The 15827-nt window shown below is 47.0% G+C and overlaps 1 protein-coding gene across 3 annotated transcripts in view; it reads left to right on the forward strand.

Moving 5' to 3' along the window:
- CEP126 (centrosomal protein 126) overlaps positions 1-6089 on the forward strand; it is a 72624-nt gene extending 66535 nt beyond the window's left edge. For all 3 annotated transcript variants that reach the window (XM_075919282.1, XM_075919283.1, XM_075919284.1), the window contains exon 12: positions 5583-6089. In XM_075919282.1, coding sequence (XP_075775397.1) covers positions 5583-5690 — 108 coding nt within the window. In that variant the 3' untranslated portion in view covers positions 5691-6089. The remainder of the gene's footprint in view (positions 1-5582) is intronic.
- The last annotated feature ends 9738 nt before the right edge of the window (positions 6090-15827 follow it).

Here is a 15827-nt window from a genome sequence, read left to right on the forward strand (position 1 = left end):
AAACACTAGAATTCATAGGGGCACAATTGGACTGCACAAAAGCCATAGCCTCCCTACTGGAACACAGGTTCACAGCAATAAAACAACTGATTTCAAGGGCGCAGTTCAGCCCAGTGATAACAGCCAGACACTGCCTGCAAATTCTAGGTCATATGGCAGCAGCAACATTCATAGTGCCACACTCCTGTCTCCACATGAGACATCTACAAGCATGGCTCCGCACGGTGTACTAGCCACGCATCCATCACATAAACAAATCGCCATATCAAACAAGATAAAGACTTCCCTCCCTTAGTGGATCATATATGTGTTGGAATCCCCTTCCAAAGAGCGCCACTATCAGTAACAATCACTACGGATGCCTCAATGATGGAATGGGGCACTCACCTGGGTCAACACAAAGTTCAGGCTCAATGGACCAAGCAAGACAGAGGGAAACACATCAGTCTGCTTAAACTCAGGGCAGTAAGGCACCGTAATGGGGTGCAATGGCCCCGCCACCAGGTCGGAGCTGCAGCAGAGCAGTGTGGTCAGCTGCCCCTGTGCTACTGTGGCTCATGCTCGAGCTGCGTGCCAGGCATTTTAAATGCTGGCGGTGGAGCGAGTGAGGGAGAGGAAGAAGGAGTCGGGCCGCTGACCGGGAGGACACCAGCTTGCCCGATGGAGGATGGGAATGTCCCACCCTCAGTAACCTGTGGTCGAGCAGGTTGTGGTTGGCCCTGGAGGGGCCAGGGCCAGAAGAGGGCCAGAAATATGCGCTCCAATCCCTGGAGCTACCCCAGCCATCCAGACGCCAGGAGGGCCTGCAGATGCCACCAGGCATGACCTGTCGGAGAGAGGACAGCCAATGGAAGGGGAGAAGAGTGGTGAGCCTTGACGTGGGTAGGAAGCGGCCCAGGGAGGCACAAGTGCCCAAGTGGTTGGTGGGTTTGGAGAATTGCCCCCGTCAGGTAGAGGCAGCTGCCCCTACCTTAAGGGCCCTGGGATGGGACTCGGAGGAGTGGGAGAGCCCGGGTTCCCCTACCCACCTCTCCCCTCCCGCCTCCCTGCCGCCAGCTAGCAGTGTGGCAGAGTCTGCGGTGAAAGGCGGGCTTGTTAACTGATGGACTAATTACTGCAAGTATACTGTTCATAGGGCCGAACTGGGGACCCTGAGAGTCGCCAAGGGTGGCCAAGAGGCATGGATGAGTGGTCAGAGTACATGGGGGACCCTGGGATCGAGCCAGAGGTCTGGTCGGGGTGACTGAAGTAACTCCAATAGGGGGGAAGTTCACCCAGTGACGGGGAACGTGGAAAGGGGGCATTGGCCCTGCCGTCATGGCGCCCTCTCCATCTCGGGGCTAGAGTAAAGTGGGAACCGACTCGTGGGCGAGCCACCCCTCAGCGGGGTGAGTCCCTGGGTTGCTTCCCAACAGACACACATGTACGCACTTCCTTCCTCTCATTCAAAACAGAACTGTACAGATCCTTATGGACAACGTAACTACAATATGCTATATCAACAGGCAGGAAGGGGCCAGATCTTACGAGCTGTGCTAAGAAGCAGTCCAATTATGGGAATGGTATATCCCAAGAAACAAACACCTCATCACAACTTACCTCCCAGGCAAAGACAAAACACTAGCAGATGCCCTAAGCAGGCAGTTTCCCCAAAAACACAAGTGGAAAATAAACACTTCAGTGCTAACCTTCCTTTTCAAGAAGTGGGGGTTACCATCGTAGACCTATTTGCCACACAACACAATGCCCGTTGCCCACAGTACTGCTCCAGAGCGGGCATAGGGAACAGCTCACTAGGAGATGCCTTCACCATACAGTGGAAAACACACCTGCACTACACATTCCCTCTGCTCCCTCTGCTCCAATGAGTAATTCTCAAGGTTAAACAAGACAGGGCCAGAGTGATCCTCATAGCACCCAACTGGCCCAGGCAAACATGGTGTTCATAACAGCTACAGATGAGCATCCATCCACCACACTGCTTCCTACCAGTTTGAGTTCTGCTCTCTCAATGCAACAGTTGGATTCACCATCCCAACATACAAACTCTACATCTCCAAGCCTGGATGCTGGCTGATTAGACAGCATGGAACATGCTCTACTTAAGAGAGTGCCACAAGAAAAATATACACAAAAATGGAAGCGTTTTACAATGTGGCTCTCTATCCATAATTATGAAGCACAGCACACACAGTTAACACATATACTACAGTACTTGTTGCACCTGCATGAGGCAGGACTCTCCATGAGCTCTATAAGAGTACACCTAACTTCTGTTTCTGCCCTCCATCCCCCACTGCAATCACAATCAGTCTTTACCAATCCTGCTGTAAAAAGGTTCCTGAACAGCCTACAAAACATGTATCCACCACTTAAGAACCCAATGCCTGCATGGAACTTAAATCTCGAACTGACAAGGCTCATGGGCAGATCCTTTGAGTCATTAGCTACATGTTCTTTGTTACACCTCTCAGTGAAGGTGGCATTCCTTGTTGCAGTTACTTCTGCAAGGCACATAGGAGAGTTGGGGGGCCCTCATGTTGGACCCGCCATACACAACATTCCACAAAGACAAAGTAGTCTTGAGAAAACACCCAAAATTTAGACCGAAAATACTTACCTTATTCCATTGCAACGAACCAATAGACTTACCTGTTTTCTACCCGAAACATCATAAAGACCAAAAAGAGGAAGCGTTACATACCTTGGACATCCACAGGGCACTCTCATTTTACTTACAGTGCACAAAACCTTTCCGAAAATCTCCACAATTGTTTATCTCAACAACAGAAAGGTCACAAGGATTACCCATATAAAAACAAAGATTATTGAAATGGGTATCGAACTGCATACGCTTAGCATACAAATTAGCACAGAAGGAGCCACTTCCCTATATTAGAGCTCACTCCACAAGAGCCATGGAAGCCACAACCGCATTCCTAAGAGGCATTTCAACTAAACAAATATGCAAGGCCGCCACATGGGCATCTATGCATATATTCACTCAGCACTATACCATCCAGACATTCGCAGACTCTGAAACGAAGTTTGGCCAAACAGTACACTCGATTAAAGACTCATACACTCCGAAGCTCCCGCCTCCTAACACAATCACTGCTTTATAATCACCTAAGGTGGAGTACCCACAGGGGCCCTCAAAGAAGAAAGGAAGGTTACTCACCTGTGCAGTGACTAGAGTTCTTTGAGTTGGTTGTCCCTGTGGGTACTCCACCACCCATCCTTCCTCCCCTCGACTTGGATTCACAGGTATCCAGGTCACAGAAGGAACAGAAGGCAGCTGGCTGTGCATGCAGAGTAGCGCATTCAGAATACTCGTGCTGGCACTCCACGTGTGCTGCCAGCCAGGGCACTGCTAATACAAATCTCCAGCTGGCGCAGCAATGCTGATACTACACCTAAGGTGGAGCACCCACGGGGACAACCGTCTTGAAGAAACTCCAGTCACTGCAGAGGTGAGTATCCTTCCCTTCCGTCCTCCTGTACCAAAGAGATAAATACCAAGGATACTGGTGTGATTTTGTATGCAAATTATATAATAAGGCATATTCTCAGCTGCAGAGAGTTTACACATTAACTCCTGCTCAATGGAAGTCTGTGGTAAAGTTCTGTCTCCTTCAGTTTCCATTGATGGGGTCATTCAGTATCTCAAAGGAGGGACTCAGCACCTTGCAGACTCAAAGCCCAATTCATGATATAGAGATACAATTTTTATGTAGCTCAAAACAGAAGATCACATGATACTGTCAAACAATGTTTCTTTGGTTTATATTAAACACCATAAAATACAAATTGTCATATTGACCCTAGGCACCCCTGTATTCATAACTTACATGTGCCTGCAATATTTGTACAAAATATGCCTTGTGAAGTACAGGCAGTCCCCGGGTTACGTACAAGATAGGGACTGTAGGTTTGTTCTTAAGTTGAATTTGTATGTAAGTCGGAACTGGTACATATTGTAGGGGAAACTCTAGCCAAACATTTCTCCAGAGCTCAGTTTTATTCTCCCACACCTCACTTCCCTCAGTCCTTTATTCTCAAGCTGAGGTGTCTGCTGAGAAAAGCCGCTCCGCGTCTCCCTAGTCCGCTGGGGGGGCACTAGCTTCGCGTCTCCCTGGTCTGCTGGGGGGGGAAGCAGCTAGTGCGGGGTTGCCTCACCCCGTTTGTAAGTAGGGATCCGATGTAAGTCGGATCCATGTAACCCGGGGACTGCCTGTATCGTATGAAAGCTAGTAACACACTGGACATTAATATTATATCTAAAGCACATGTGTTAATTTCATATGTGATATTATGAATTCTCTGTGTGTGATTTCCTAGAATCTATTTAAGACACGGAAGCCTAGCCAAGATAAAGGTGATAAACAGGTCTGTCCTAGACAGAGGCATGTGGGTTTACCTCAATTTGCATATTAACAGTAAATAAAGCTATCAGGCTAAACCAGTGCGTTATCCTGATCTTGATCTCAAGAGACAGACAATGAACATGACTCCTTCACTCCAGTAGATCAGGGTCAGGAGAGAAAATCCACAGGAGGGCTCCCTGTCTTGTAAAACAAGAACAGACTCTTTGGGGATATAAGGAAGAGAGAGAGACTCCGTCTTGCACCTTCACCTTAAGGAGACAAAGAAACTAAGGGCATATCTATACTAGGAAACTATTTCAAAATTAGTAAATCCTAATTAATAACTCCTGAGTTAACAAAATCGAACGAGCATGTCCACACTACAAGGAAGCCTTGAAATTAGTCTGAGGCAGGCTCTGTTATTGTGGACATGCTACCTCAGACTTAGAGCCCAGGAAGCACTGGGGAGTAATTAGTTTCAATTACTCTGGAGAGTATTTTGAGATAGCTACACCGGAGTGTCCACGCTACCGTTATTTCAAAATAACTGTTTTGGAATTAGCATTACTCCCGATGAAAAGCAGTTCAGATTTCAAATTAAATGGCTTGGGTTCGGGGTTTTTTTTCGAAATAATGGGCTTCGTAGTGTGGATGCTCTACTTATAAATTCAACCTTAGGGGGGTTATTTTGAAATAAAGTCCTAGTGTAGACCAGAGCTAAGTGATTTAAGCTTTGAGATGGATCCTGACCAGATGAGGGGTGGTTAGAGAAGCCATCTTGAACAAAGACTGTATCTTGTTAGGTTACATTTGACTTTTAGATGCATGTTTTGTCTTTTATTTGTATTTCAAGGGAAGGTTTTATTTACCCCAGTTAAATTAATAAGATGTGATTGGCTCTTTAACAGAGCAGCACATTTAATATCTTCTGTGAATGCGCACTGGTAGGGACTGGGTATTGCTGAGAAACATCTCTGAGGAGCTCAGTGGCTAGAGTTCACTGATTTCTACCTGGTAGGCAAGGTTTAGGCTAGGATAACCTTGAAGAGTTTGCTCGTGAGGAGACAGATTGTATAGCAGGGAGCTGACACACAGTCTAATAGCCAGCAATACTCACTCTTGCTGAAGCAGAGGGATAACACAGTAGCTCACAGCTCAGGGTATCCTCAGCAGTATGTTACACATGTAAAAGCATTATTCTTCAATTTGTTATAGAAGATTCAGCAATCTGCATCCTCCCCTTCTGTGGACCCTCCATTAGCCATGCGAAGTTATCGGAGTATGTCAGCTGATACTCTATCACGACTGCAGAGGAGATACTGACATGGACTAAAAAAGTCTGCTTAAATGGATTTTTATTTTACTACAGCCTCATATCCTTTATTTAACATATACTTGTATTCAAAACAATACACACTATAAAATCATCCACAGTATAAAGATGTAAACAATAACACAAGTAATGAATGTCGGTTGACTAGTTTACATTTGATATTACATTAAAATGAGATTAATTCCATTTTATTATGCACTTTACTGTAAAATACTGTATTTTTAAAAGAATGGAAATACCTCATTTTAATGAGTCTATTGCTGGTTGTAAATTTGCTGTATATTTAATTAAAATGACATGGAAAAGAGATTATTTTGCTACTCCAGTTAAGATTATGTATCAATTAATCTCCTATCTTTGTGGTTTTCCAAATTTGCTAATAAATTCTATTACATTTGTAAAAGGTATGTTGTAGGAAATGATCTGATTATCAATCATCCATGGAGCATCCAGGTATATTTTGCATCTCTTATCCTTTGTTTGATGTCCCCACTCCAAACTCCTACAGCAGTGTTTCCCAATTGGTCCTCCGGGGAACCCTGGGGTTCCACGAAGCAAAACTAGGGGTTCCGCGAGGAGCCCCCTCTGAAAGAGAGAGAGAGCCAGCTAGCCAGCAGAGGAATGGGCGGCGAGTTGTGTGTGCTCGTGGTGCCCATGCTCCACCAATATTTGGAGCTGGAGCAAACCCCCCCCCCCCATGCGCGCATCATCCCACCCCAGCCCAGAGCATCTCTCCCCCAGCCCCGTCCCTGGCCCGTCCCTTCCATGTGCAACCTTCACTGAGCTCCCCCTTGCTGGCTGCTGCTGCCTTGCACGGCGTGCTCAAACCGGTGGGCGGGGAGACGCCTGGGCGTGACGTAACGTCATGGCCCAGGATTTTAAAACTGCTGGGTGCTGCGTTGCGCCGCGCAGCTGAGTTGTGGGTTCGGAGTCTGGGGACGGAGCACAGACTCCAGCCCCACAAAGTGGAAGGCAGAAGGTAGGGGAAGGGGAAGGGCTGGGAGAGGAAGGGGCTTGTGCAGAGGGGGAGGGAAGAGAGGGGAAGGCACAAAAGGGACAGGGTAGAGGAGAGACAAATGCCAGGGTGGGATGGGCATGAGGAAGGCTGGGATGGAGCAAGTCATGTGTGAGGGTACAGAGGGGTATGAGAGGAATGGGGGCAGAGGGTGGTGAGGGGGTGGGCATCAAGGAAAAAGAGGGCAAAGGAGGTAGGGGCAGTGAGGGAAGGGGGAGGCACCAGGAGGGTGCAGGAGTAAGAGAAGGTGCAAGTGCCAGGGGATTCTGGGGGTGAAGCAGAAGAGCAGACACCTGCAGGGGAGGGACCAGCACCAGAAGAGAGATGCAGGGCAGGTTTGTACAGGGAATGTTAGAAGAGGGGATGAGGAGGGGTAGCTCACATGATCAGAGGGGAGGAGAGAAGGGCTGGTGGAGGGGGGCAGGTCTCAGGCTGAGGGCAGTGAGAAGGGCAGGAGTCAGGACAGCAGAGGAGGGTGAGGGGTTGGAGGGCAGCAGGCACCAGGGGAGCTGATGGAATAAGGGGAGGAGACATGGCAGCAGAGAGAAAAGGTAAAAAGTTTTAAAAATATTTATTAATAACAAGGGTGCCACAGTGGCACATCCAAACAAGCGACATGAACTCAGTACTTGCAAGCTGTGCCTATTATACACTGGAACCCCCTATCCTGAGCCTCTTACATCCCCAAACTCCTGCATCCCCACATCCTCAGTCTTCTGCCACAACACTCCTGCACCATCTACACATCACAAATCTGTGTCCAGAGCCCATCATACTCACAATCTTCTTGCCCTGAGTCCCTCACATATCCAGCCCAAACTCCTGCATCCTCACATTCACAAGCCCATGGTTTGCTCAGCACCCCAACCTTCCACCTGAGCCCAACACTCCCGAGCCTGGAGACCCCTCCCCGAACCAACATCCCCTTCTCCTGCATCCAAATTCCCTCCCAGAGTTTGTACTTCTCACCCCTTCCCACACCCACATCCTTCATTCCCACCCCACACCTCCTGTCTCAACCTAGTGAGACGCTGTGTCTACACTGGCATGAATTTCTGGAACTGCTTAAAACGGAATACTATTCCGTTTTCAGTTTTTTCCGGAAAAGGAGCGTCTACATTGGCAGGCTGCTTTTCCGGAAAAGCCCTTTTTCCAGAAAAGCATCTGTGGCCAATGTAGACGTGCTTTTCCAGAAAAGAGCCCCGATCGCCATTTTCGCGATCGGGGCTTTTTTCCAGAAAAGACTACTGGGCTGTCTACACTGGCCCTTTTCCGGAACAGTGTTCCGGAATAAGGACTTATGCCCGAGCGGGAGCAGAATAGTTTTTCCGGAATAGCGGCTGATTTTGTACAGTAGAGCGTCGTTGCTTTTCCGGAAATTCAAGGGCCAGTGTAGACAGCTCACAGCTTATTCCGGAAAAGCGGCTGATTTTCCGGAATAAGTGGCCCAGTGTAGACACAGCCAGGCTTTTCCGGAATAAGCCGCTTTTCCGGAATAAGCTGCAAGCTATCTACACTGGCCCTTGAATTTCCGGAAAAGCAATGACGCTCTACTGTACAAAATCAGCCGCTATTCCGGAAAAACTATTCTGCTCCCGCTCGGGCATAAGTCCTTATTCCGGAACACTGTTCCGGAAAAGGGCCAGTGTAGACAGCCCAGTAGTCTTTTCCGGAAAAGCGCATCTATGTTGGCCACAGACGCTTTTCCGGAAAAAGGGCTTTTCCGGAAAAGCAGCCTGCCAATGTAGACGCTCCTTTTCCAGAAAAACTGAAAACGGAATAGTATTCCGTTTTAAGCAGTTCCGGAATTCATGACAGTGTAGACAGCCAGAGTGTATAAGGACTGGGGATAGCAAGTGATGGAGAGGTGGGGAACAGAGTAAATGAGGCCTCAAGGAAGGGGGTGGGAGGCCTCGAGGACGGAATGTGATTTTCATGCATTGGTGGGGATTTTCCCTCTCACCCCCCCTTTTTTTTTGGTTGACAAACCTAGGGGTTCCTTGAAATTCTGAAAAGCTGAAAAGGGTTCCTTGGCCAAATAAAATTGGGAAACACTGTCCTACAGAATTGTCTATGTCTCTTGGTCAACAATTCCATTTGATGGCCTTAAAACTGACCATACTGTCAGCTTCATTCTTTTCTTGGTTTCTTTTCCAGCTACTATTACTGAAAATGCTGTTACCTTCCTAGCTTCTGAATTTCCTTCACTGTATTACACTTACCTTTGCTGTGTGCAGTGCTGATGTAGCTGTTTTGGTCTCAGGATACTAAAGAGACAAGGTGGGTGAGATATCTTTTATCCTACCAGATATCTTTTATCCTTTTATTGTACCAGCTTCTGTTGGTGAAGGTCACAAGCTTTTGAGTTTACACAGGAAGCAAGCAAATCTCTTAAGTCAATCCACTCATCCCTTAACTAGAAATAAAGGCTGAGATTTGCAAAAGTCAATGCCTAAAGTAAGGTCTCTGGAGTTGTTAAAGAGTGGTTCTGGTGTTGTTAAAAAGGATGTTAAAGAGCAGTTTGGCTAATCGTGTAGTTGATACACGATTAGTCAATAAAGGCCTCTCTGCAGAGCCACAGCAGAGGTAGCTCCTGGAGCTGGCTTGGACCAGAACTGAGCAGTCCCGTTCATGCCAATTCTGGACTACTGTGGCTTTGCATTTTAAAATGCAGCAGCGCTGTGGTTCCAGACCAGCGTGAGCTGGGACAAGCAGCTACTGTATGCAGTGGTCCGGGCTGGCCTCGGACAGAGGATGCTGCCTGAGCAGCCAGCCGGAGCTGCCGCGAACAGGTACTGCTTGGCAGAGCAGCAGCCTCCCTTTTTAAGCTGGCTCCCACCCCAGCACCAGCTCCTGTTCCTCCCCACTTTTCTGCCTCTCATAGGGTATGTCTACACTGCAAAGTTAATTCGAAATAACAGTCGTTATTTCTAATTAATTTTAATAGCATCTATACATGCAAACTGCTGTTTCAAAATTAATTCGAATTTGGTAAACCTCATTCTATGAGGAGTAATGCCAAATTCAAAATAGCTATTTTGAATTAAGTGCTGTGTAGACACTTAATTCAAAATAGGAGGCCTCCAGCTCTTCCCAGGGAGCCCTGGTGGCCACTCTGGGCACAACCAGGAAAACATACTCTCCTTTCCCCCAGCCCCAGAGCCATTAAAGGGGTAGACTCTGGCCACAGTGCCTTTGCCAGCTCCAAGCCTGCCAGCCCAGAGCCAGCAGTGGCCACCGGGTCCCCTGACTCAGTTGCCCCAAAACATGAGCCAGGAAGCCATTGGCAGCCAGCCCTCCACCGCTCCCCAGGAGCAGTCTGCCAGCTCCCAGGAGCCTGACACGGGCTGGAGAAGACGGGTGCCTTCCTGGTCCAGGGTGGAGATCATGGAACTTACTCAGGTTTGGGGGGGGATGCCCCCAACGTCCATGATCTCTGCACTAGACAGAGGAATGCAGCCGTCTATGGCAGGATAGCTGCCAGCCTGGCCACCAAAGGCCACATGTGAACCCAGAAGCAGGTTTGCCTGAAAATCAAGTTCGTCCGGGGAGACCTGCCAATCCTGGACCCTGAGTTCCCCTTCTCCTTCTTCCCCTTGCTTCCCCCTTCTAGCTCCCTCCACCCAGGTTTCCCCCTTCCCTCTTCCCCTCTCTTCCCCTCTCCCAGCTCCTTTTCCCAGTCTCCCCAGAGGTTCATTCCCTCCCCCCCAGTTTTGTTTAATAAACCCAGTTTCTATTTTTGAACATACGTGTCTTTTATTTGACATCAGGAAAGGGAACTAGGGAGGGGTAAGTGGAAGGATGTGAGGGAGGAATGGGGCACGAGCCCCCGGTGGGGAGGACCAGGGTGACTCTGAGGGCTCCTCGGGGTGGACGCTCTCCCTCAGGGCCTCCTGGATCCTGACAGCCCCCCGATGGACTCCCTGGGTGGCAGCCTGCAGCAAGTGCCGTTGGGCTGATGGCAACAACTCCACGAGATGCACCGGCATGCCCAGGGGCAGCTCTGGCTCCATGTGGCCGAGTGCTGTGGTGTCCCAAGTGCGGGCACTCAGGACACTCCAAGACAGGACTGCTTTGCTGTCCCTCAGAGTATGTCTACATTAGCCACCCTAGTTCGAACTAGGGTGGCTAATGTAATCATTCGAACTTGCAAATGAAGCCCGGGATTAAAATATCCCAGGCTTTATTTGCATGTTCCCGGGCGCCGCCATTTTTAAATGCCCACTAGTTCGAACACCCTGCCTGCGGCTACACACAGCACAGGCTAGGTACTTCGAACTAAAGCCCCTAATTTGGACTACCGTTACTCCTCATTGCAGGAGAGTAGAGTGGAAGAACAAGGAGTTAGCTTCCTGGTATAGATTTAAAGAAACTGTACCATAGCCTCACATCTGGCCTCAGTAATATTTTGTGGCAATGAATGCCACAGATTAAGAGTGTTGTTCAAAAAATTATGTCCTTTTATTAGTTTTGTTATTTGTTGTCTTTCAGCTTCATATAATGTACCTTTGCATTTATATTTTGAGACGGGATAAATAGGAATTTCCTGTTCACCTTCTCTATCCCAGTCATTATTTCATAGATTTTTGTAGTCCTGTCTTATACTTGAGTCCCAGTGTTCAGAATCCTTTCTCCAAAGGAAGTCTTTCAGTGCTACTAATTGCTTTTCACCAGTGTCTGAAATCCTTTTAATAATGAATAGTTAGGACAGTAAAAAATGCTGCACTTTCTAGCTGAAGTGTGTTGATTCAGTTACCTGGCTTAATCCTCATCAACTGTTTTGGCTGACTATTTAGATAAATGTAACTGCAAAATGTGAAATTGTCCTCTTTTTTTCCTTGATGGTAGTGACTGGTCTTTAACCCTTCCGGTAGGTAGACGTCTTATTAAACCTGGTTTCCAGTAGTAGACTTCTTACTTAAAATGCCCTTCATCACAGGCTTTCTATCCAAATGCAGCTGGTTTCTAGAATAAGGTGGTGACCCATGTCTCATGCAGCATTAAGAACCTCTTTATAGTATTGAAAGACATTTGAGAGAGTGACTTTCCCATAAGCTGAAGTTCTATCAAAGTATAGCAAGCTATTGGCCAGCTAGGTAAACAAAACTTAAAACTAAGCTCTGTGAAAGTAAGTAATCTTTTACTAACTAACCTATGATAAAGGACTTCATCTTAAAACATATTGTTTCTCTCTTATCTGTGCATCTTACCTTGTCTGCTCTCTTGGTTATTGGTCTTGATGACAGAATGTTTTAATTTAGTCCTCATTCAGGAAGCAATCTTTCAATCCTTCATGCAGACAAGACTCTCGTGTAAAATTTTACAGAGGCCAGTACTGCAGGAGCTTACTCACTGTATCCTTGCATTACTGTTTTCTGTCATTTATACTATATTTAGTATCATGTCTTGGATTATATGATTCTGTAAAACATTGGTGGGTGCATTTTGAATGGAAAGTGCTGTATGAATAAAATTGTACTATTTCACATAGCAAATACCTAACCAATGAAACAAAACAAAGGCAAATATTTATTTTATCGATACAACTTGGAGTTACTTTGCAACAGTTTCACTAAATGAATTCTTTCCCTATACCACAAGAAGAGGTCCAGGATCCAGATCTTTGTTCCCCTGCTCCTGCCCTGGGGGCAGAGACAGAGCAGAGAAGAAAAGTGGACTTATGCCAGCTTTGTGCTCCATGTATTTTTAAGGCTACTTAGGAGCCTTGTATTTTTTGGCACAAGGCTCCCAATGTAAGTTAGAGCAGTTCCAGTGTGGCTGACAATAATGCTCTTCTGTGCATCCTGGGAAGGAGACGACATCTGTAGTGTGGTGGATTCTGGCCCACCCATTCTCTTCTTCCTTTTCTATTTCCCCTACCCCAGGGGTAAGCAATAAGCAGCCCACAGGCCAGATTTAGTTCATCAGGTTTAGCTCCTTTATTTACCTGCACATCCACAGGTATAGCTGCTTATGGCTCCAGTTGGCCACAGATCTCTGTTCCTGACCAAGGGGAGCTGTGGAAAGTAGCACAGACCATTTCCTACAGCTTCCATTGGCTGAGAATGACAGTCCATGCCAGTGGGAGCTATAAGCGGACATATCTGTGAATACGCAGGTGAAGCACTGGTGGCTTGCCAAGGACTAACCCTGGAGAGCTGTGTTTCACCTACGGCCACTTATTGCTCACCCCAACCTACACCCATTATGTTCCCTACACCAAATTCTAAGAGCAAGGCTGGCATTGTTATTAATGGTTCACAATCCTGTAGTTATTAATAGTTGATAATCCTACTGGAAAGGTATAACTAGTGGGGTTCCGCAGTGGTCTGTTTTGGGACCGGCTCTCTGCAATACCTTCATCAACGATTTAGATATTGGCATAGAAAGTACACTTATTAAGTTTGCAGATGATACCAAGCTGGGAAGGGTTGTGACTGCTCTGGAGGAGAGGGTCATAATTCAAAATAATCTGGAGATATTGGAGAAATGGTCTGAGGTAAACAGGATGAAGTTTAATAAAGACAAATGCAAAGTGCTCCACTTAGGAAGGAACAATCAGTTTCACACATACAGAATGGGAAGCGACTGTCTAGGAAGGAGTAAGGCAGAAAGAGATCTAGGGGTTATAGTGGACCACAAGCTGAATATGAGTCAGCAGTGTGATGCTGTTGCAAAAAAAGCAAACATGATTCTGGGATGCATTAACAGGTGTGTTGTGAGCAAGACACGAGAAATCATTCTTCCGCTCTACTCTGCACTGGTTAGGCCTCGGTTAAAGTATTGTGTCCAGCTCTGGGCACCACATTTCAAGAAAGACGTGGAGAAATTGGAGAGGGTCCAGAGAAGAGCAACAAGAATGATTAAAGGTCTAGAGAACATGACCTATGAGGGAAGGCTGAAAGAATTGGGTTTGTTTAGTTTAGAAAAGAGAAGATTGAGGGGGCAAATGATAGCCGTTTTCAGGTATCTAAAAGGGTGTCATAAGGAGGAGGAAGAAAACTCTGAGGATAGAATAAGAAGCAATGCGCTTAAACTGCAGCAAGGGAGGTTTAGATTGGACATTAGGAAAAAGTTCCTAACTGTCAGGGTAGTCAAACACTGGAATAAATTGCCCAGGGAGGTTGTGGAATCCCCATCTCTGGAGATATTTAAGAGTAGGTTAGATAAATGTCTATCAGAGATGGTCTGGACAGTATTTGGTCTTGCCATGAGGGCAGGGGACTGGACTCGATGACCTCTTGAGGTCCCTTCCAGTCCTAGTAATTAAGCTCCGTTGCCCAAAATTCACATAAGCATATTCACGTCTCCAACCCTGATGGTGCAGTCGGAGAAAAAAATGCCAGTGTGCATCTTCTGGAAGAGGCTGGAGTTCCTGAAGAGGCCAGTGTCGTGCGCCTTCCCTGACCACTCAACGTTAATGTTGGTGAAGCGTCCCTGGTGGTCCATGAGGACCTGCAGCACCATGGAAATGTACCTCTTCCCATTTATATAGTCAGAGGCTCAGTGGTCGGGGTCCAGGATGGGGATGTGGGTGCCATCAATGCCCCACACACACATATTTGGGGAAGCCCATAGCAGCAAAGCCAGTGATGATGGGGTCCATGTCACCCAGGATGATGACCTTGCACAGCAGGATGGTGTTAATGGCCCTCACCATCTGTAAAAACATAGGAACATAGAATACCAGGGTTGCCAGAGCCCTCGGGAGTTCCCTGAAATGTAGCCCCTTCCCACAGCAGGAGCAACCCCATTCCAGTACTTCACTGCCCTCCTGGGACAATAACAAGAGTCATACCTACATGAGTATGGCCCCAATGGTTGATCTCCCAATGCCAGACTGATTCCCAATGGAGCGGTTGCTGTCTGGTGTGGCAAGCTTCCAAATAGCGATGTCAACTTGCTTCTGGAGGGGGATGGTGGGTCTCATGCAGGTGTCACATCGTCAGAGAGCAGGGGTGAGCCACTGGCAGAGCTCCATGAAAGTGTCCTTCTGCATGCGGAAGTTCTGGAACAACTGCTGGTCATCCCATCTCTCCATGATGATCCAGTCCCACCAGTCGGTACTCGTCTCCTGTTGCCCGAAACAGTGGTTCATGATGTGCAGGGGAGTGGTGGGAGGGACTGTGGTGCATGAAGAGCACCCAGGCCTAAGTGAGGGTGTCCCCCATTCTGGTATTTGTCCTCAAGCAGTGACACAAGGGCAATCTGCATAAACTGCACCAGAAGGTGCAGCATGAGGTCTCTATGAGCTGGTGACTGCTTTGCAGGTCTGGCTCTGTGACAGAAGTGCTATGATGTCTGTAAGGGCAACCCGAGCACGTGGTGTGGAGTTTGCTGTCCCATGAGGAGGTATGCAAAGGTGAAGAGGAGTCTGTGATGTGGCTGTGGAGGGAACCCCTTTAAGCATGAGCCTCATCTAGCCTCAGGAAGCAGCTACAGGAAGTGACTGCTGTACTGATGCTCCGCTTAGATGCTTTTGGGGGGCTTTAAATGCAATTCTGGCTCCAATGAGTGTGGACACACTATTTCAATGTAGTTCTGCGCTGTTTCTATGGGAATTTGTTGTGTGAATGTGTTATTTCAAAATGGTTATTTCAGGAACTGTTATTAAAAAACAACTTATTGTGAATTAACGTTGAGGTGTAGACATAGCCTGAGGTATAAGAGAAGCTTTTTTGTGGTGGCTTGGTAAATCTATGTATTGAAATAGCCATCAACTTTGGGGATTGTTTGCTCCATTCTAATTAAGTAACCTCAGTGTAGCTCTGTTAGGACTTCGATAAAACATACTCTCTGCTTTTGAGGCTAACTAAATTCTGGGACAATACAGTAAGAAATTGGCATCCCAGCAATCCAAAATACCTGTTACTTAGAGATTTTTGAGAATTTGGGGTCTAAATAGACAGAGGTGGAGATAATCTTTTAAAACTAATAACTCTTTGAAAGAGGCTTATTCTACAAAAATTAAAACCAAGAAAAAGCTTGAATCTTCTAAATTATTGCATGAAATCAGGTAACGTCAAATATAGGGAAAATATTTTAGTTTGACTGTCAAATTAGATGATTGAGTGAAGCAAATCAGTACTTTTTGTTTGTCTGCACCTCTCTT

This window comes from Pelodiscus sinensis, chromosome 1 (genome assembly GCF_049634645.1).
Source record: "Pelodiscus sinensis isolate JC-2024 chromosome 1, ASM4963464v1, whole genome shotgun sequence".
NCBI lineage: Eukaryota > Metazoa > Chordata > Testudines > Trionychidae > Pelodiscus > Pelodiscus sinensis.